Here is a 22,695-nt window from a genome sequence, read left to right on the forward strand (position 1 = left end):
ATGTTGGGGAGAAGAGAGTGGTGAGAGTAAGTTAGTTCAGAAAGGAGGCTTGTGTAAGGAAGTACCAGGAGAGATTGAGTGTAGAATGACAAAAGTTGAGAGCAAATGATGTGAGGGGAGTGGGTGAGGGATGGGATGTATTTAGGGAAGCAGTGATGGCTTATGCAAAAATTGCATGTGGCTTGAGAAAGGTGGGAGGTAGGCAGATTAAAAAGGAGAGTGAGTGGTGGGATGAAGAAGTTGTTAGTGAAAGAGAAAAGAGAGGCCTTTGGATGATACAAGGAAGGAGTGCAAGTGACTGGGAGGTGTATTGAAGAAAGCAGCAGGAAGTCAAGAGAAAGGTGCAAGGGTTGAAAAAGAGGGCAAATGAGAGTTGGGGTAAGAGAGTATCATTAAACTTTAGGGAGAATAAAAAGAAAATTTGTAAGGAGGTAAGTAATGTGCTTAAGACAAGAACAAATTGGATCATCAGTGAAAGATGCACGTGGGGAAGTAATAACAAATATTGATGAAGTGAGGAGATAGAGTTAGTATTTTGAAGGTTTGTTGATTGTGTTTGATGATAGAGTGGCAGATATAGGGTGTTTTGGTTGGGGTGGTGTGCGATGTGAAAGGATCAGGGAGAATGGTTTGGTTAAGAGAGAAGAGGTAGTGAAAGCTTTGCAGAAAATGAAATCTGGCAAGGTGGTGGGTTTGGATGGTATTGCAGTAGAATTTTTAAGAAAGAGGGTGACTGTGTTGTTGATTGGGTAGTGAGGATATTCACTGCATGTATGGATCATGGCGAAGTGCCTGAGGATTGGCAGAATGCATGCATAGTGTCATTGTACAAAGGCAAAGGGGATAAAGTGAGTGTTCAAACTACAGAGGCATAAGTTTGAGTATTTCTGGGAAATTATATGGGTTGGTATTGATTGAGAGGGTGAGGGCATGTACAGAGCTTCAGATAGGGGAAGAGCAGTGTGGTTTCAGAAGTGGTAGGGGATGTGTGGATTAGGTGTTTGCTTTGAAGAATGTATGTGAGAAATACTTAGAAAAGCAAATGGATTTGTATGTAGCATTTATGGATCTGGAGAAAGCATATGATAGGGTTGTTGGAGATGCTCTGTGGGAAGTCTTGAGAGTATATGGTGTGGGAAGTAAGTTGCAAGAAGCAGTGAAAAGATTTTACCAAGGATGTAAGGCATGTGTATGAGTAGGAAGAGAGGAGAGTGATTGGCTCCCAGTGAATGTCCTTTTGCAGTAGGGGTGTGTGATATCTCCATGGTTGTTTAATTTGTTTATGGATGGGGTGGTTAGGGAGGTGCATGCAAGTGTTTTGGAGAGAGGGGTGAGTATGCAGCCCGTTGGGGATGAGAGGCCTGGGGAAGTGATTCAGTTGTTGTTTGCCGATGATACAACCCTGGTGGCTGATTGGAGTGTGAAACTGCGTAAGTTGGTGACTGAGTTTTGAATAGTATGTGAAAGGAGAAAGTTGAGAGTAAATGTGAGAAAGAGCAAGGTTATTAGGTTCAGTAGGGTTGAGGGACAAGTTAATTGGGATGTAAGTATGAATGGAGGAGAATTGGAGGAAGTGAAATGTTTTAGATATCTGTGAGTGGACTCAGCAGTGAATGGAACCATGGAAGCAGATGTGAGTCACAGGGTGGGGTAGGGGATGAAAGTTCTAGGAGCAATGAAGAATGTGTGGAAGGAGAGAACATTATCTCGTGGAGCAAAAATGGGTATGTTTGAAGGAATAGTAGCTCCAACAATGTTATATGGTTATAGGGTTGTGCGGAGGAGGGTGGATGTGTTGGAAGTGAAATGTTTGAGGACATTATGTTGTGTGAGGTGGTTTGACCGAGTACGTAATGAAAAGGTGAGAGAGATGTATGGAAATAAAAAGAATGCAGTTGAGAGAGCAGAAGAGGGTGGTTGAAATGGTTTGAACACATGGAGAGAATGAGTGAGGAAAGATTAACGAAGAGGATATATGTGTCAGAGGTGGAGGGAACAAGGAGAAGCAGGAGAACAAATTGGAGGGGGAAGGATGGAGTGAAAAAGATTTTGAACAATTGGGGCCTGAACATACAGGAGGGTGAAAGGCATGCAAGAAATAGAGTGCATTAGAACGATGTGGTATATCAGGGTCGACGTGCTGTCAATGGATTGAACCAGGGCATGTGAAACGTTTGGGTTAAACCATGGAAAGGTCTGTGGGGCCTGGCTGTGGATAGGGAACTGTGGTTTCGATGCATTACACATGACAGGTAGAGACTGAGTGTGAACGAATGTTGCCTATTTTGTCTGTATTCCTGGTGCTGCCTTGCTGAAGCAGGGAAGTGATGCTGTTTCCTGTGGCACTGGGTGATGTCAGGAATAGATGTTTCATTTTCCTCGTGGTTTTATGCATATACTAGATCATGTGCACCACTGTGACCTCTTGTAATATATTATTATTATTCCTGGGAACAGGGGAGAAAGAATACTTCCCAAGTATTCCTTGTGTGTTGTAAAAGGCAACAAGAATGGCAGTCATTGAGATTCCTTGCACCAGCTGCAGCAGGTCATATTTCAGAGAAACTGGACAGGGACTTGTAGTAAGAATCAGTGAGTGTGGGGCTTATGTTCTTCAACTCATACTTAGACAACAAAAAACATTTCCCTCAAGGGAACAAGGCAAGAATTATACCCAGAGATATGGTTAAGAAGATCAGGAGAGGTTTGGAATCAATACACATCTCCTTAAAGCCTAACATCAACATGAGGTCAGGCAGCATGTGATTGGAGGGTTGCAGAAGAGAGAACAGCATCAGATCAATCAGAGGACTTGACATAACTTTGCCATGTTTCCTTACTCTTGAGATTCCAGTAATTAGTATGTAGTTTCACTGTATTTCATATTCATCTGAAGAAGACTTTCAAGTTGAAACACATGTCAAGATTAAAATTCCCAACTCCTTTATGTGCATTTCCTTTACTATTGTTCCCTTTACCCTGTTTTGGGAGAAATGAAGAAACGAGGAGGACAGAATACCATTCAGAAATGGGGACTATCACATTCTGAAAGAACTATGTGGAGGATGTAATATCATTATTTTACCATTAGTAAACAGAATGGACAACAGTTGCCTCTTCCAAAAAGACAGCTGGCCGGATATTACTAAACTGCCGTGTAAGAGGTGAATTTAGTGATGTTGCTTCTCAGGGGACAAAAACTCTCCTGAACTGAATACTGCTGTATGCTTACATCACGTTTCAGGGCAGGCAAAACTATGTAGTTACAAAGCGTGTAAAGATTTTTCATAGCCCACAATGACAGAGTCAAGAATCTGAACTACTGGGGATGATTGAAAACACTGAGGTTGTAACTTTTGGGAGTGCAGACAAGAGAGGTATATAATGATATACAAAAGGAAATCCTTGGAAGGCTTGGCTTCCATCTTATTCTTAGAAATAATTCTCTCTAGGCATGACAAATATTAAAGATTGAAATATTATCACTGAAGTTAATGGGTGTGGTAAGTCAGCTGATATAAAATGCTCTCAACATCCAGGGCCCAGAATTGCTTGAGACAGTGCTTGCAGCCATTAAAGACACTTGAACTGTACATTGTATACCAGATTCCCAGGATATAGTGATTATGTAGGACTTTGGGCCTTGGCCTCCAGCAGCTTGATGGTGTAGAACAAAAACACAGCAGCTTGGCTTCAGGCTGAGCCATGGAGATTAACAACCTCGAATAATTGTGAGAAATACTGAAGGTCTGGTATGATAGAGTGAGCACTAGCATGGAATGAAAAGATGGATGAGTTTAGTATATATTTTTGGATTACCAGAAGACATTTGACACTGTCGTCCTCAGAAGGGTAGTTAAAAGGAAATGAAATAAAAATCCATGAAGAGACCAGAGGCAGGGAAGAATTACCAGAGGAGGAAATGGCACTCTTCTCCCTCTTTAGAATAGTAAAGGAACGGAAAGGACTCCTTTTTGTAGGCAACAGTTTCGTATACAGAAAGTAACCACTTGTGTCTCACAGGGGCTGATTTAGTTTATTGGTGTCAATGACTTGTCTTGAGGGACATGTATCATACTGGAGAGTGTGAGGCATGACACAGTGAAAGAATAACAAATCCAAGGGATCCACGGTCTGTAGGTACTACAAAAAGGGAAATTGCATGTATGGCAAGACTGGCATATCTTGTTGAAGAAATTGTAAATTTAAACACGAAAATATTTGGACTGACTATCTATCAATCTTTCTATATCTTTGACACTGTTCCCTCCTGGAACTCCCTCAAATTGGTGGCTGCATGGCATAGGACAACTCTAGCACAGTGTGTGCTGAGGCTCCTGCCTGATGTTCCTACTGATAACTTCAACCTAATTCTCCTACCTACTACTTCTATTTACTGTTCCAACCAATTGTTCCTACTTACTAGAGGTACACCACTGAATTGCCAGCAACTGATGGTTTGGCACCTCCTTTAGTCCGGACAAAATTGCATGAGGGAACTTGAAATTACCACAGTCACCAGACTAGTTTACTGGGTGGCCACAGATGAAGTTGTGTGTAGGGTGCACTTATTTACATTCTTTATGCTGCACTTGTTGCTGGTGATACCGTAATTCTGAGATTCTTAGCTTATTTTGCTAGATTTAACCCTAGCTGTGGCTTCTAAGACATATGAGAGTGTGTCGTGGTGTCAAACGTAAACTCCAGTCCATATCGATCCAAGATGAAGTAGAACTGTTGAAAGAAATGGACTGTGGTGTTTCACTGCATAAGCTGTGTGACATCTACAGTGATGGTTTATCAATTTTTTATGATAATAAGAAGCAAAGGGAAAAAATATTGAAATTCTATGCAGACAGCAGTTCTAAGTAGCAATTGACAATTAGAAAAACTATGAAAGATGGGAAGAGTACTGATCATGATCGAGTGATGATGGAATGGTCTCGACAGCATCAGAGTGATGGAGTGTACTTGTCAGGTAGTATGATAATGGAACTGTCTAAGTTTATCCATAAAGAACTTAAATTACAACATGAGCATGACTATAATGAAGGATGGCTTCAAAAATTCAAGAAGCGTCATGGAATTTCTATGAATAAAGTGAGCCTAGAAAAGCGGTCTGCAAACCGCAAAGGAGCTGCCAAGTATGTAGACGAATTTGCGAAACTCATAGCTGATGAGCACCTCAGTCCTGAGCAGGTGTATAATGCAAATGAAACTGCATTATTCTGGCGATGCACAAAACACAAACAACAGAAGACGAAGAAGACCCCACAGGATTCAAACAATTTGAGGACAGACTTACCATCTTAGGGTGCTCAGACATTTAATATATGTTTAATTTGGATATCTAGCAGTCCATGGTATACTTTAGAAACATGGGAAATGTATGATTAGTGGGTTAGAGGTGTGTTGATGAATTATTATTATGTAACCATGGTTGGTCCGGCAAAATGGTTGATCCGGCAAGGCTTTGAACCAAGAATGCCGGAAATCGATGGTGTACCTGCTCTTCTATATTGCTCTGACCATTTTGCCAAAAGGCAGGGCTAGCACATAGTGTACACTGCGGAGAAAATCTAGAATTACAAAGAATAAACTTTGTGAGTTAATTTTTGTCAAGTGTTATGTGTCACAAAGAGATTTTGTATGTTTGTTGACAGAATGCCAGTAGTTCACTTGCAGGTGAGGCAGAAAGAAAAGACAGTTATAGTACCTGAAGTCAGGGGAGTGCAACTGGACAACCGCTCAAGTTCTAGCCCTCTACTCAGCCATCATTAATGTGGCTGATACCCAGGCAGGTAGTGCTGGTAATATACCTCTCTGGTCATTGGCTGCTTACAAACTACCACTACTACTTTTACTACCAACTGGGTTAAGAAATGTAAATGCTAGTTTGGGGAAGCATGCAGATTCTAGCTTTCAGAATTGTGCTAATCATAACTAGAGATCAGGTGCTGCTGGAATGTGTACTGTGAGGACCACATTTCAGGACCAGTGACCTGTATCCTTCTTGCCCATCACAATACAACAGAACACTTCCTTTGTGAGTCACAGACATAGTCAAACAGAGCCTGGGAAGAATTACCTGAGGAGGAAATGATCCTGGTTTCCCTCTTCAGAATAGTGAAGGAACTAAAAGGTCTTTGTCATGTTCAGCAGAACAGAACACATCAACCTCCCAAAACAGCACTGAAATAAAGTAAAGAGGACTGAAAGGAGAGAAATAGGAATAATGCATGGGATGGTGTATTCAACAGAGGCATTTAAGACTAGGGATAAGTGAAGACTTTTTGCCATCATCACCCCTTGATTAGAGTGCCTGAAGGGAATGGGCATCAGAGATATAGAAAGCAACACAGAGACAGGCCATGTAATAACATTTATGTATGTCAACATACAAAGACTGAATCACTTTAACCAAGTGAGATCCCATTTATTGGTGGCTTGCTAAACAACTCAAATGCAGTATTTGCAGCCTTCACAGATACACTAAAAAAGTAAGGATTGGGCCCCAAACAACAACCAGTGCAGGTGTGACAGATGTAGAGGAGTTTGATTCGATAATATATACTCTTATATATTATGGAGATAGGAGAGAAAGAATACTTCCCAAGCATTCCTCACGTGTCATAGAAGGTGACTAAAGGGGACGAGAGCGGGGGTCTAGAAACCCTCCCCTCCTTGTATTTTAACTTTCTAAAAGGGGAAACAGAAGGAGTCACGCGGGGAGTGCTCATCCTCCTCGAAGGCTCAGGTTGGGGTATCTAAATGAGTGTGGATGTAACCAAGATGAGAAAAAAGGAGAGATAGGTAGTATGTTTGAGGAAAGGAACCTGGATGTTTTGGCTCTAAGTGAAACGAAGCTTGAGGGTAAAGGAGAAGAGTGGTTTGGGAATGTCTTGGGAGTAAAGTCAAGGGTTAGTGAGAGGACAAGAGCAAGGGAAGGAGTAGCACTACTCCTGAAACAAGTGGTGGGAGTATGTGATAGAGTGTAAGAAAGTAAACTCTTGATTGATATGGGTAAAACTGAAAGTGGATGGAGAGAGATGGGTGATTATTGGTACATATGCAACTGGGCATGAGAAGAAAGATCATGAGAGGCAAGTGTTTTGGGAGCAACTGAGTGAGTGTGTTAGTAGTTTTGATGCATGAGACCGGGTTATAGTGATGGGTGATTTGAATGTAAAGGTGAGCAGTGTGGCAGTTGAGGGAATAATTGGTGTACATGGGGTGTTCAGTGTTGTAAGTGGAAGTGGTGAAGAGCTTGTAGATTTATGTGCTGAAAAAGGACTGGTGATTGGGAATACCTGGTTTAAAAAGAGAGATATACATAAGTATACGTATGTAAATTGGAGAGATGGCCAGAGAGCGTTATTGGATGACGTGTTAATTGAAAGGCATGCGAAAGAGAGACTTTTGGATGTAAATGTGCTGAGAGGTGCAACTGGAGGGATGTCTGATCATTATCTTGTGGAGGCGAAGGTGAAGATCTGTAGAGGTTTTGAGAAAAGAAGATTGGAGAGTGGTGAGAGTAAGTGAGCTTGGAAAGGAGACGTGTGAGGAAGTATCAGGAGAGACTGAGTACAGAATGGAAAAAGGTGAGAACAAAGGATGTAAGGGGAGTGGGGGAGGAATGGGATGTATTTAGGGAATCAGTGATGGATTGCGCAAAAGATGCTTTTGGCATGGAAGGTGGGCAGATTAGAAAGGGTAGTGAGTGGTGGGATGAAGAAGTAAGATTGTTTGTAAAAGAGAAGAGAGAGGCATTTGGACGATTTTTGCAGGGAAATAATGCAAATGACTGGGATATGTATAAAAGAAAGAGGCAGGAGGTCAAGAGAAAGGTGCAAGAGGTGAAAAAGAGGGCAAATGAGAGTTGGGGTGAGAGAGTATCATTAAATTTTAGGGAGAATAAAAAGATGTTTTGGAAGGAGGTAAATAAAGTGCGTAAGACAAGGGAAGAAATGGGAATATCAGTGAAAGGGGCTAATGGGGAGGTGATAACAAGTAGTGGTGATGTGAGAAGGAGATGGAGAGAGTATTTTGAAGGTTTGTTGAATGTGCTTGATGATAAGAGTGGCAGATGTAGGGTGTTTTGGTCGAGGTGGTGTGCAAAGTGAGAGAGTTAGGGAAAATGATTTTATAAACTGAGAAGAGGTAGTAAAAGCGTTGCAGAAGATGAAAGCTGGCAAGGCAGCAGGTTTGGATGGTATTTCAGTGGAATTTATTAAAAAAAGGGGGGTGACTGTATTGTTGACTGGTTGGTAAGGTTATTTAATGTATGTATGACTCATGGTGAGGTGCCTGAGGATTGGCGGAATGCTTGCATCGTGCCATTGTGCAAAGGGGATAAAAGTGAGTGCTCAAATTACAGAGGTATAAGTTTGTTGAGTATTCCTGGTAAATTATATGGGAGGGTATTGATTGAGAGGGTGAAGGCATGTACAGAGCATCAGATTGGGGAAGAGCAGTGTGATTTCAGAAGTGGTAGAGGATGTGTGGATCTGGTGTTTGCTTTGAAGAATGTATGTGAGAAATACTTAGAAAAGCAAATGGATTTGTGTGTAGCATTTATGGATCTGGAGAAGGCATATGATAGAGTTGATAGAAATGCTCTGTGGAAGATATTAAGAATATATGGTGTGGGAGGTAAGTTGTTAGAAGCAGTGAAAAGTTTTTATTGAGGATGTAAGGCATTTGTACGTGTAGGAAGAGAGGAAAGTGATTGGTTCTCAGTGAATGTTGGTTTGCGGCAGGGGTGCGTGGTGTCTCTATGGTTGTTTAATTTGTTTATGGATTGGGTTGTTAGGGAGGTGAATGCATGAGTTTTGGAAAGAGGGGCAAGTATGCAGTCTGTTGTGGATGAGAGAGCTTGGGATGTGAGTCAGTTGTTGTTCGCTGATGATACAGCACTGGTGGCTGATTTGGATGAGAAACTGCAGAAGCTGGTGACTGAGTTTGGTAAAGTGTGTGAAAGAAGAAAGCTGAGAGTAAATGTGAATAAGAGCAAGGTTATTAGGTACAGTATGGTTGAGGGACAAGTCAATTGGGAGGTAAGTTTGAATGGAGAAAAACTGGAGGAAGTGAAGTGTTTTAGATATCTGGGAGTGGATTTGGCAGTGGATGGAACCATGGAAGTGCAAGTGAATCATAGGGTGGGGGAGGGGGCGGAAGTTCTGGGAGTGTTGAAGAATGTGTGGAAGCCAAGAACGTTACTTTGGAAAGCAAAAAATGGGTATGTTTGAAGGAATAGTGGCTCCAACAATGTTATATGGTTGCGAGGCGTGGGCTGTAGATGGAGTTGTGTAGAGGAGGGTGGATGTGCTGGAAATGAGATGTTTGAGGACAATATGTGGTGTGAGGTGGTTTGATCGAGTAAGTAATGAAAGGGTAAAAGAGATGTGTGGTAATAAAAAGAGTGTGGTTGAGAGAGCAGAAGAGGGTGTTTTGAAATGGTTTTGTCACATGGAGAGAATGAGTGAGGAAAGATTGACCAAGAGGATATATGTGTCAGAGGTGGAGGGAACGAGGAGAAGTGGGAGACCAATTTAGAGGTGGAAAGATGGAGTGAAAAAGTTTTTGAGTGATTGGGGCCTGAACATGCAGGAGGGTGAAAGGCAGGCAAGGAATAGAGTGAATTGGAATGATTTGGTATACCGGGGTCGACGTGCTGTCAATGGATTGAACCAGGGCAAATGAAGCGTCTGGGGTAAACCATGGAAAGTTCTATGGGGCCTGGATGTGGAAAGGTAGCTGTGGTTTCGGTGCATTATACATGACAGCTAGTGACTGAGTGTGAACGAATGTGGCCTTTGTTGTTTTTTCCTAGCGCTACCTCACGCACATGTGGGGAAGGGGGTTGTTATTTCATGTATGGTGGGGTGGTGACGGGAATGAATAAGGGCAGACAGTATGAATTATGTACATGTATATATATGTATATGTCTGTGTGTATATATATATATATATATATATATATATATATATATATATATATATATATGTATAAGTTGAGATGTATAGGTATTTATATGTATGTGTGTGGATGTGTATGTGGGTGGGTTAGGCCATTCTTTCGTCTGTTTCCTTGCGCTACCTAGCTGACGTGGGAGACAGCGACAAAGTATAACAAATGAATATAAAAATAACAACAGAACTCGCTCAAATGAGATAGTAGAAGCACTCATTGTCAAGGTTGAAAACCCAAATCTGGTTGTTGCATTGATTTATAGGCAATTGGATGGAAAGCCTCAAGAATTTCCAAAACAGATGAGAAACTAGAATTTTGCCTTGACCTCAGAAAACCAGTTCCAAATATTCTTGTCATGGAAGACTTTATCCTACCATATTGTTGTAAAGTGAGACAGGCAGGAAAGAATGTTGTAGCTGAAACTGCTGACACTGGAAGCAGCATGGAGAAACAGTTGCAGAAAAGAGAGTTATTCAGTCTATATAAAAAGTTCTTACTCAAGTCAACAAATATCAAAATCAACCAGAAGAAAAAACACTCGACTTGATCTTTATTTGTTACAACTAATATGGACCAAACATGACATACCATTTCAGACACCCCATACTCTCATCGCAACCTAATTGAAGTTAAAGCAAGTCTGGATGCTAAACTTCCAAGACAGAAGAACACATGTAACAATGGAAGTGTTTTAAGTAATTTCAGGTTTAATAGTTATTGGATGAATTGGGATGTGATCAATGAGATGTGTGGAACACAATGGGAAACTGCCAAATACCAAAACTGAGGAAGAGTTTAAATGACTTAACCATCTTGTTTCTCCAAATATGCAACAGACATGTGCCAGCAAGAAGAGAGCATAAAAGGTCTAGGTTAGAACAAGAAAGATGAACACATGTTTGGAGACAAAAGAAATTCCACCCTTCTGAAGAAGCCACTGTTTACCCACCAAAGGAAGGAAAACCTCCCAGATGACGTATCGGTCATAGACCATAAACTAAATGTCATTATGAAACAGGAAAATGAAGAAGCCACTCATGAAATAAGAAATAACCCCAAATGTTTTTACTCATGCACAAAATGCAAGTCCAGGACTGCAGACTCTGATGGCCCAGTTTAAACAGAAGTTCTTATTAGAAATGACTACCAGGAGATGAGTGAGGTTCTAAAGAGGCAGTATGATTTCATTCAGCCAAAAACCATCAGGAGACTTTTTCCTAAACAATCCCTTTACTGTGCATATAGAAACATGACTAAGATGATTGAGAGCATGCCCATGCATTTAGCCCCAGCCCTGGACCATTGGAACTCACTCTTCATAAAGAAACGCAAAACACCTCTAGCACGAGCATGAAACACCCCCTGGAGAAAAAGTCTAGATTCTGTCATCATTCCTGAGAATCTGAAGCTGACTCTCATTACTGTACTTTACAGATTTGGAAGCAAAGCAGCCCCAGAAAACTATCAACTGATAACATTAACACCACTCTATTAAAATCTTCAAATGAGTTTTAAGAGGCAAAATCTTCAAATGAGTTTTAAGAGGCAAACTGACTGAATTTATGAAAGTGAATAATCTGCATAACGCAGGACAAGGTTTCAGGTTGGGAAAAATCTTGTCTCTCCTATACTTGTCTACTATGATAGGATTGCTGAATTCATCTATTTATCTATCTCTCTATCTACCTATTTATGTATATCTGTGATGCCTGTTCCCAACTGGAACTCCCCAAGTGTGTGGCCATGGCAATAGTCTCTCCATAGCTAGTGCACTTCAGTGCTACTTCTTAGGATTGTTGCAACTCTGGAAAACAAAGAAAATGCCAATTTGATTACACAGACTGTTAAAGGTTTTGATAAATGTGACAATGGTATCATAGCACAAAAAATGCAAAAGATGGGAGTATCAGGAAAATTTGTGTGAGATGTATTTACAACTTTTTAACCAACAGATTACAAGTTGTAAATGATGCCATCTTAAGTGCCTCCATTGTAAAATGCTAAATTCCATATCTGTTCCTCATTCTTTTAACTTACATAAATGAAAGCACAAGCCACAGTGTCATATCATCCTTTGCAGTTGATACAAGAATATGTATGAAAATCACACAAGTAGACGATGCTGAAAGGCTACAGACATAACCCAATTCTAAGTGGGCCATTAAGAACAATATGTTTTCCATTGGAGATAAGTTTCAGCTCCTATTGTATGGGATAAATGATGTACTCAAAAACATTACAGAATACTGGACAAACACTGGGACTGTCATAAACCTGTTAAGTAACGTGAAAGACCTAAGATTGATAATGTCTAAGATCTGACCTTCGGCAAACGTAACAGAAGAATATTTGCCTCTTGCTGATGGATGTTAGGCTGGATCGTGCAGACTTTGAAGAGAAGTAAAGAAAAACCAGCAGATGATATTATTTAAGGCACTTATTGTTTCACAAGCTGAGTATTGCTGTGTTCTAACATCATCCTACAAGGGGGCCAAATTTTGGAAGTAGAGTGCTCAGATTTCTTTCATGGCCCATAGTAATGTGATAAAGGAACTAAATTACTTGGAATGGCTGAAATCTCCATGCAGTGCAGATGTGAGAGGTATATAATCATCTATACCTGGAAAATCCTAAAAGGTATTGTTTCCACCTTACACATTTAGAAATGACATCCTGCTGGTACATCAGGTATGGAAGACTTTGTAAAGTACTACCACTGAAATCCAAAGGTGAAATATGTACAAAAAGAGAAACACTTGAAACATTTGGGACTCAAAACGCAATATGATGTACAGCAAAGAAATTTAAGAGTGCACTGGACACACCTACAAATCGTACCCGACCAGCCAGGATAGAGGCTTTAACTATCAACAGCTTGGTCAACCATTGACCTAAACCAGTAGCCTGGTCTCAGCCCGGGCTGTTTGAAGGTGAAGAAACTCTGAGGACTTCACCAGGTTTTTACCAGATGTTAAACTAGAGAGAATTAAGGTGTGCTCAAGACTGTGTGAGCTTATAGAGAAATTTAGATAAGCTCCGGTATTGTTCTGGTACACACTGATTCCACCACACAGATTCTTCATGATCACATTTCATTTTTCTTATTATATTTTAGTTGTTAGTTTGAGAGTAATACCCTAAAGTTTGATACTCATTACATTCATCCTCATGCTTTAGTATAGTGCAAAATATACTTTAGTTTCATTTCAAACATCATTTGATATATCCTGTTATGCTAGATTTTTAAACTATAACTGTTCAATACATCATCCACACTGTTGTCTTTGTTGTTCTCTAACTGTCCCCTAAATTCACTTCAAGTATTCTGCATATCATGATAGTCTGATAATCCTGCATTGAATCCTTTCATTGTTATTGTTTAACCTATTTTTTCTCACCATCGGTCTTCATTTACTTAGTTCAATATTGCATATTTTTATCAACTCTGTATATGAATTTTGGTATACATTACCTGTAAAAAGATGCTGTTGATGCATTGTATTTTGTATGCAGTTCCTAAAGACCATCCTCATCTATTTTCCTCTCTCACACAAAGTACCCGGGATTCTTGTCAGTGAAATTCTTTCTTGTACCAGCATTGACAACGTCCATTACTGCTGTCATTTCCTTTTTCCAAATTGTGCTGAATGCATCATTTGTAATCTCATGATTTTCATAAGTACTTCCCTTTTCTTTCACCTTATTTCTGTGTGCAGTATTCTGAAACTATCTTTTTTTCACATTCAACTTTTCTATTTACTGCACAGACATATGACATGCAGATTGCTCATATCAAATGTTTTAAGAGGTCTACTCCCTCAAACTCTTCATTTAGTACCTTCATATTTCACAGACCCATGAAATATTTTTCTGTTTTTGTATTTTGACTTCCTGATGGATTCAGATGAATTTTCTACTCATTCCACCCCTACATCTTACAGACAAAGGTTGAAGATGTAAGCCATTTAGGCTTATATGCACTTTTCCTTTATGCACTGAGACTTTACCTTTTACTGTGGATTCTCCTGAACTGTCTGAAAGTGATTGGCACAGAGGATCAAAGTTTGACTCCTTCTACTGTTATGTGGCAAGGGTGTCCTCAAGTTGAGCTTTGTAGGGATTGTATGTGGTTTGAAAGAGACTGTTGTACGTTCTTCCTCATATACCTACGTTATGTGCTGTGATGATATCATATTGATTTGTTGATTTCCTTTTACTGAATTTTGTGATTAAGTATATGGTATTCTAAGATATATTTTTTTTTTTCAGGAGGTTCAGACAGCAATAAGGGAAAAAGCAAAAAATGGAGAAAACTACTACAGTTTCCACATATATCACAATGTCTAGATTTAAAAAACAAATTAGGTGAGTATGATTTTATTCCAAAGTATCTGTCTAATTTCTTTTGTAAGATATATATCAACTTTTGGCTATATTCATGATTTGTTACATTATTGAAAGTCCAACACTTTGTTTTTCTAGCTGATATAGTTAACTAAGAGTGTCAGCCGTAGCAACTAAGATAATTCTCTTACTGTACTTTTAACAGCATTGTTTGCATTGTATAATCTGTTAGGAGAGATGTACATCTTCCCTTCAGGAATGTTGATAAAGAGTATGTGCAGATGCTGCATTTGATTTGCTTAAAGCATTTTGAGTACTGGTAGGTTATATTATCTTCAGTAACTTACAGGTTATTTAACTTGTTAACTGCTGATGTGAGATATATGGTAAAGATTGCCTTTGGCTAGTACCCCACATTAGGGTAAGTGGGCCAGTAGTAAGTCAGAAAGTAATTACTTACATCTGAGACACTTTTCATATACTTGCCTTTATTTTTAAGAACTCACCAGGTCATTACAATTACTTACAAAATGTTGAGGAGTGTAAAATAACATTGCTGCCATGGGAGTAGGGTAGCAGAGAAAAATCCTAATTATTTTGTATTTCCTAGTTGCCATAAACTTTGAAAGCTTAGATTACAGCAGTGGTTGTAGTTTTCCTAAAGGTGTTTGCTTTCACTCAACTCACAGAAGAAAATTTGAAAAGACATATTGTACTGTATTTGTAAGAATTGTGATAGTGATGTTCCTCCATATATACACTTACATTCCCAGGTGCAGCATATATGGACCACAGAAACTATGTACTGAATAATGTGAATATATTTAAATCTATAAAAACAATGGAACCTTTATCATTTAAAAGCTGAAAATTGTAATACGAATATAGTTGTAGTGAGAAATATGTACTAATTGGATGTGTGTATATATTGTGTTGCAGCAAGATCATTTATTCATTTGGAAAACTTTCCACACATGTAAGTATTTGCTGTATTTTCATATGTATTTCACTAAAAGATAACTAGAATGGTAAGGCAGATTTTTTTTTCTTTACTGGTTGAACTTTCTATGCCATCAAGTAGCCTCATAAACCTTTTTAAACTGCAAGCATTCACTCTCTTATTGGTTGGTGTAGTCCATCCGTTTGCCACCTTAAAACTAAACTGGTGCTTCTGAACAACCTTTCTAACCAGCTTTTTGTCATGGTGCTGCATCTCTTTAAGAATTATTCACTGTTGGTATCATCCAACTGATGTTGAATCTTTAGGGCTGTTATCATGTCTCCCTTTCTCCTCCTCTCTTCTTTATGGTGGACAGCATTGTAGCCTTCAGGTTGTCATTAAAGCTAATGTAGGTTCCATTTTAGTTACTTTTCTCAGTACCCTCTCAATCATTCCTTTATGCTTTTTTAAATGAGGTGACCAGACTTGAGAGGTATGGTATTGTCTGATGTTTTTAGTGAATAATTTACCAGATATGCCCATCTCCATATATGTGAATGAGGATACTTATATTTGCAAGCAGACAGTTTGCCTTTTTCACAGTTCTTATAAGGTGTAACTCAGGCAATAGATTAGATAGTGTTGACCCCTGTTGACCCCTTAGGTCTCTTTCACATACTGATTTGTGTAATTCATTTCCCGCAATGTAATGATCGTATCAAGGCCTTTGTCCCATCCTCATGACTTTGTGCTTACTTGGGTTGAGTCTCATCATCCATTTATCGGATAAATTTTGGAGTTTGCCTTGATCCCCCTATAGGCTGGTGCAATCAGCATCATTCTCTGTTTCTCTCATGACCTTAGCATTATCCACAAACATATTTAGGTACAATTCTGGTCCATCAGGCATTTACATACATTATTGATAGCAGTGGGTCAAAGACTAAGACATATGGCATGTCACTTTAACTCTGGTTCACATCATGGTTGTGACTTTTACTTGCGTTCTTTTCTCCATTCCAGCAAGGCAGCCGTCTGTCCATTGAAATAACCCACATCCAATTCCTGCTTGTAGATCTAATTTTATATATGTCAACCTTCTTTGGGGAAAAGTGTTAAATGCTTTCTGACGGTCCAGGAATACACAGTTTACCTACCCCTCTCTTTGATCTGAAATGGCACTCATCCTGTCACAGAAGTGACAGAAAAATTGTTGTCTCCCAGTTAGAAAGATTCTCCATTGTGAAAAGACATTTATTTACTTTATGATTATCATTTCCAATGTTTAGCAAGCCATACTTTTTAGTGAGACTGGCTTGTAGTTCATTGCAGTTTTCTGATCACATTTGCCCTCTTTCACATCTTCAGTACTAACCTTGCCATTAACAACAAAGACCAGTAGTTCTAGTGGTCTAACAAGGGCCTCCATGCATTCTTTTAGCATGTATAGGGAGACTTCATGAGGACCTTGGGTCTTATATGGGATGAGTCATTTTTGTAAACTGATTGTCATTTATGTCGGTTACTGAACATTTCAAGACTTCATTTCCTTCCCTTTCTGTAATACTAGTGCCTAAACATTGAACAAGTCATGTTCCTTGGTGCATACAAGATTTTTCCAGGTGTTCCTTAAAGAGATTAGTCAAAATTTGGAGGAAATAGAGTGAATTGAAATAATGTGGTATACCAGGGTTGACGGGCTTCAATGGACTGAACCAGGGCACATGAAGCGAAAGGTCTGTGGGGCATGAATGTGGATAGGGAGCTGTGGTTTCGGTGCATTACACATGACTGCTAGAGACTGACTGTGAATGAATGTGGCTTTTTCCTTCTGTTTTCCTGGCGTTACGTTGCTGAAGCAAGGGGTAGCGATGTTGTTTCCTGTGGGACGGGATAGCAACAGGAATGGTTGAAGGCAAGCAAGTATGAATATGTACATGTGTATATATGTATATGTCTGTGTATGTGTATGTATATGTTGATATGTATGTATATGATATGAGCGCTTATGTATGTATATATGTGTATATGAGTGGATGGGCCATTCTTTGCTGACGTGGGAAAGTAATTATGTAATAACAAGTAATGATGAAGTGAGGTGGTGGACTGAGTATTTTGAATGTTTGTTGAATGTGTTTGATGGTAGAGTGGCAGATATAGGATGTTTTGGTTGGGGTGGTGTGCGAAGTGAGAGAGTCAGGGAGAATGGTTTGGTAAACAGAGAAGAGGTAGTGATAGCTTTGCAAGCTGGCAAGGTGGCGGATTTGGATGGTATTGCAATGGAATTTTTTAGAAAAGAGGGTGACTTTTGTTGATTGGTTAGTAAGGATATTCATTGAATGTATGGATCTTGGTGAAGTGCCTGAGGATTGGCAGAATGCATGCATAGTGCCATTGTACAAAAGCAAAGGGGATTAAAGTGAGTATTTGAATTACAGAGGCATAAGTTTGTTGAGTATTCCTTGGAAATTATATGGGAGGGCATTGATTGAGAGGGTGAAGGCATGGACAGAGCATCAGATTGGTGAAGAACAGTGTGGTTTCAGAAGTAGTAGAGGATATGTGGATCAGGTGTTTGCTTTGAAGAATGTATGTGAGAAATACTTAGAAAAATAGATGGATTTGTATGAAGCATATATGGATCTGGTGATGGCATATGATAGATTTGATAGAAATGCTCTGTGGAAGGTTTTAAGAGTATATAGTGTGGGAGGTAAGTTGTTAGAAGCAGTGAAAAGTTTTTACCAAGGATGTAAGTCATGTGTACGAGTAGGAATAGAGGAAAGTGATTGGTTCTCAGTGAATGTTTGTTTCCGGCAGGGGTGCGTGATGTCTCATTGTTGTTTAATTTATGAATGTCAGGGAGTTGAATGCAAGAGTTTTGGAGAGAGAGAGAGAAGTATGCAGTCTTTTGTGGATGAGAGGACTTGGAAAGTGAGTCACTTGTTGTTCACTGATGATACAGCACTGTTGGCTGATTCGGGTGAGAAACTGTAGAGGTTGGTGACTGAGTTTGGTAGAGTGTGTGAAAGAAGAAAGTTGAGAGTAGATATGAATAAGAGTAAGGTTATTAGGTTCAGTAGGGTTGAGGGGCAAGTTAATTGGGAGCTAAGTATGAATGGAGAAAACTGGAGGAAGTGAAGTGTTTTAGTTATCTGGGAGTGGACTTAGCAGCTGATGGTACTATGGAAGTGGAAGTGAGTCACAGGTTGGGGGAGTGGGTAAAGGTTCTGAGAGCAGTGAAGAATGTGTGAAAGGAGAGAACGTTATTTTGGAGGGTAAAAATGGGTATGTTTGAAGGAATAGTTGTTCTAACAGTGTTATATGGTTGCGAGGCATGGGCTATAGATAGGGTTGTACGGAGGAGGGTGGATGTGTTGGAAATGAAACATTTGAGGAGAGTATGTGATGTGAGGTGGTCGAGTAAGCAATGTAAGGGTAAGAGAGATGTGTGGAAATAAAAAGAGTATGGTTGAGAGAGCAGGTGAGGTGAAATAGTTTGGACATATGGAGAGAATGAATGAGGAAAGATTGACTAAGAGGATATGTGTCAGAGGTGGAGGGAAGAAGGAGAAGCAGGAGACCAAATTGGAGGTGGAAGGGTGGAGTGAAAAAGATTTTGAGCGGTTGGGGCCAAAACTTACAGGAGGGTGGGAGGCGTGCAAGGAATAGAGTGAATTGGAACGATGTGGTATACCGGGGTCTACCTGCTGTCAGTCGATTGAACCAGGGCATGTGAAGCGTTTAGGGTAAGCAATGGAAAAGTCTGTGGGGCCAGAATGTGGATAGGAAGCTGTGGTTTTGGTGCATTACATATGACAGCTGGAGGTTGAGTGTGAACGAATGTGTCCTTTTTTGTCTGTATTCATAGTGCTATCTTTCTGAAGTGGGGGGTAGCGATGTTATTTCCTGTGTGGCAGGGTGGCGACAAGAATGGATAAAGGCAAGTATGAATATGTACATGTGTATATATGTATATGTCTGTGTATTTATATGTATGATTGTGTGCATGTATTGGCATTTATGTATATATGTATGTGTATATGAAAGGATTGGAAATTCTTCATCTATTTCCTGCTGCTTCTTTGCTTACATGGGAAATTGTGATTATGTATAGTAAAAAGATATATTTTTTAATTATATTTAACCGCCGTCTCCTGCGTTAGCAAGGTAGCGCAGGGAAACAGATGAGGAATGGCCTAACCAACCCATGTACACATGTATACACATAAATGCCCACACATACACATACATATACATTTCAGAGTATACATATATATATATATATATATATATATATATATATATATATATATATATATATATATATATATATATATATATTTTTTTTTTTTTTTCGCTGTCTCCCGCGTTTGTGAGGTAGCGCAAGGAAACAGACGAAAGAAATGGCCCAACCCACCCCCATACACATGCCTTGATTCAATTCACAGACAGCACGTCAACCCCGGTATACCACATCGCTCCAATTCACTCTATTCCTTGCCCTCCTTTCACCCTCCTGCATGTTCAGGCCCCGATCACACAAAATCTTTTTCACTCCATCTTTCCACCTCCAATTTGGTCTCCCTCTTCTCCTCGTTCCCTCCACCTCCGACACATACAGCCTCTTGGTCAATCTTTCCTCACTCATTCTCTCCATGTGCCCAAACCATTTCAAAACACCCTCTTCTGCTCTCTCAACCACGCTCTTTTTATTTCCACACATCTCTCTTACCCTTACGTTACTTACTCGATCAAACCACCTCACACCACACATTGTCCTCAAACATCTCATTTCCAGCACATCCATCCTCCTGCGCACCACTCTATCCATAGCCCACGCCTTGCAACCATACAACATTGTTGGAACCACTATTCCTTCAAACATACCCATTTTTGCTTTCCGAGATAATGTTCTCGACTTCCACACATTCTTCAAGGCTCCCAGAATTTTCGCCCCCTCCCCCATCCTATGATCCACTTCCGCTTCCATGGTTCCATCCGCTGCCAGATCCACTCCCAGATATCTAAAACACTTTACTTCCTCCAGTTTTTCTCCATTCAAACTCACCTCCCAATTGACTTGACCCTCAACCCTACTGTACCTAATAACCTTGCTCTTATTCACATTTACTCTTAACTTTCTTCTTTCACACACTTTACCAAACTCAGTCACCAGCTTCTGCAGTTTCTCACATGAATCAGCCACCAGCGCTGTATCATCAGCGAACAACAACTGACTCACTTCCCAAGCTCTCTCATCCCCAACAGACTTCATACTTGCCCCTCTTTCCAAAACTCTTGCATTCACCTCCCTAACAACCCCATCCATAAACAAATTAAACAACCATGGAGACATCACACACCCCTGCCGCAAACCTACATTCACTGAGAACCAATCACTTTCCTCTCTTCCTACACGTACACATGCCTTACATCCTCGATAAAAACTTTTCACTGCTTCTAACAACTTGCCTCCCACACCATATATTCTTAATACCTTCCACAGAGCATCTCTATCAACTCTATCATATGCCTTCTCCAGATCCATAAATGCTACATACAAATCCATATATACATACATATACATTTCAGCATGTATATACTTATACATACACAGACATGTACATATATTCACATGTACGTATTCATATTTTCTCCCTTCATCCATTCCTGTTACCACCCAGCCACACATGAAATAGCATTCCCCCCAGGGAAGGTATTGCCAGGAAAAGACAAAAAAAGGCCTCATTCATTTACACTCAGTCTTTAGCTGTCATATGTAATGCAGCGAAACCATAGCTCCCTTTCTACATCCAGCCCCCACAGACCTTTCTATGGTTTACCCCAGATGCTTCACATTCCCTTGTTCAATCCATTGACAGCACATTGACCCCAGTATACCACATCTTTCCAATTCACTCTATTCCTTGCATGCTTTTCGTCCTCCTGTATGTTCAGGCTCTGATCACTCAAAGTCTATTTCACTACATCCTTCCACCTTCAATTTGGTCTTTCTCTTCTCCTTTTTCCCTCCATCTCTGACACATGTATCCTGTTTGTCAATCTTTCCTCTCTCGTTCTCTCTATATGTCTGAGCATTTCAACTCACCTTCTTCTGTTCTTTCAACCCCACTCTTTTATTACCACAGATCTCTCATACCCTTACAGTACTTATTCAGTCAACCCACTACATACCACATGTCCTCAAACATTTCCAACACATCCACCCTCCTCCGCATAACCCTATTTATAACCCATTTCTCGCAAGCATATAACATTGTTGGAACCACTATGTGTTCAAATGTTCTCCCCTTCCACACATTCTTCAATGCTTCCAGAACCTTCACCCCATCCCCCACCCTGTGACTCGCTTCTGCTTCCATGGATCCATCCACTGCTAAGTCCACTCTTAGATATCTAAAGCACTTCACATCCTCCAGTTTTTCTCCACTCAAACTTACCTCCCAATTAACTTGTCCTTCAACCCTAGTGGACCTAATAAACTTGCTCTTATTCACATTTACTCTAACCTTTCTTCTTTCACACACAACCAAACTCAGTCACCAGCTTCTGCAGTTTCTCACCTGAATCAGCCACCAGTGCTGTATCATCAGCGAACACCTACTGACTCACTTCCCGATCCCTCCCATTGACAACAGACTGCATATTTGCCCCTCTCTCCAAAACTCTTGCATTCACCTCCCTAACCACCCAATCCATAAACAAATTAAACAACCTTGGGGAGGTCACACACCCTGCCACAAACTGCCATTCACTGGGAACCAATCACTTTCCTCTCTTCCTACTCGTACATATGCCTTATATCCTTGGTGAAAAAAATTTCACTGCTTCCAGCACCTTACCTCCCACACCATATTCTCCTAAAATCTTCTTCTACAAAGCATCTCTTATCAACCCTATCACATGCCTTCTCCAGATCCATAAATTCAACATACAAATTCATCTGTTTTCTAAGTATTTCTCACATACATTCTTCAAAGCAAACACCTGATCCACACATCCTCTGCCACTTCTGAAACCACACTGCTCTTTCCTAATCTGATGCTCTATCCATGCCTTTACCCTCTCAATCAATATTCTCCCATATAATTGCCCAGGAATACTCTACATACTTATGCCTCTGGAATTGAACTCTAACCTTTAACACCTTTGCCTTTGTACAATGGCACTATGCATGCATTCTGCCAATCCTCAGGTACTTCACCATGATCCATACATACACTGAATATCCTTACCAACCAAGTAACAACACAGTCACCCCCTTTTTAAATAAATTCCACTGCTATACCATCCAAACTAGCTGCCTCTCAGGCTTTCATCATCTCCAAAGCTTTCACTACCTCTTCTGTTTACCAAATCATTCTCTCTACCCTCTCACTTTGCACACCACCCTGACCAAAACACCCTATATCAG

At 40.1% G+C, this 22,695-nt stretch overlaps 1 protein-coding gene across 3 annotated transcripts in view; it reads left to right on the forward strand.

Moving 5' to 3' along the window:
• Gprk2 (G protein-coupled receptor kinase 2) overlaps positions 1–22,695 on the forward strand; it is a 324,238-nt gene that overhangs the window by 39,766 nt on the left and 261,777 nt on the right. For all 3 annotated transcript variants that reach the window (XM_071683096.1, XM_071683094.1, XM_071683095.1), the window contains exon 2: positions 14,243–14,338. In XM_071683096.1, coding sequence (XP_071539197.1) covers positions 14,243–14,338 — 96 coding nt within the window. The remainder of the gene's footprint in view (positions 1–14,242; positions 14,339–22,695) is intronic.

This window comes from Panulirus ornatus, chromosome 35 (assembly GCF_036320965.1).
Source record: "Panulirus ornatus isolate Po-2019 chromosome 35, ASM3632096v1, whole genome shotgun sequence".
NCBI classification, from domain to species: Eukaryota; Metazoa; Arthropoda; class Malacostraca; order Decapoda; family Palinuridae; genus Panulirus; species Panulirus ornatus.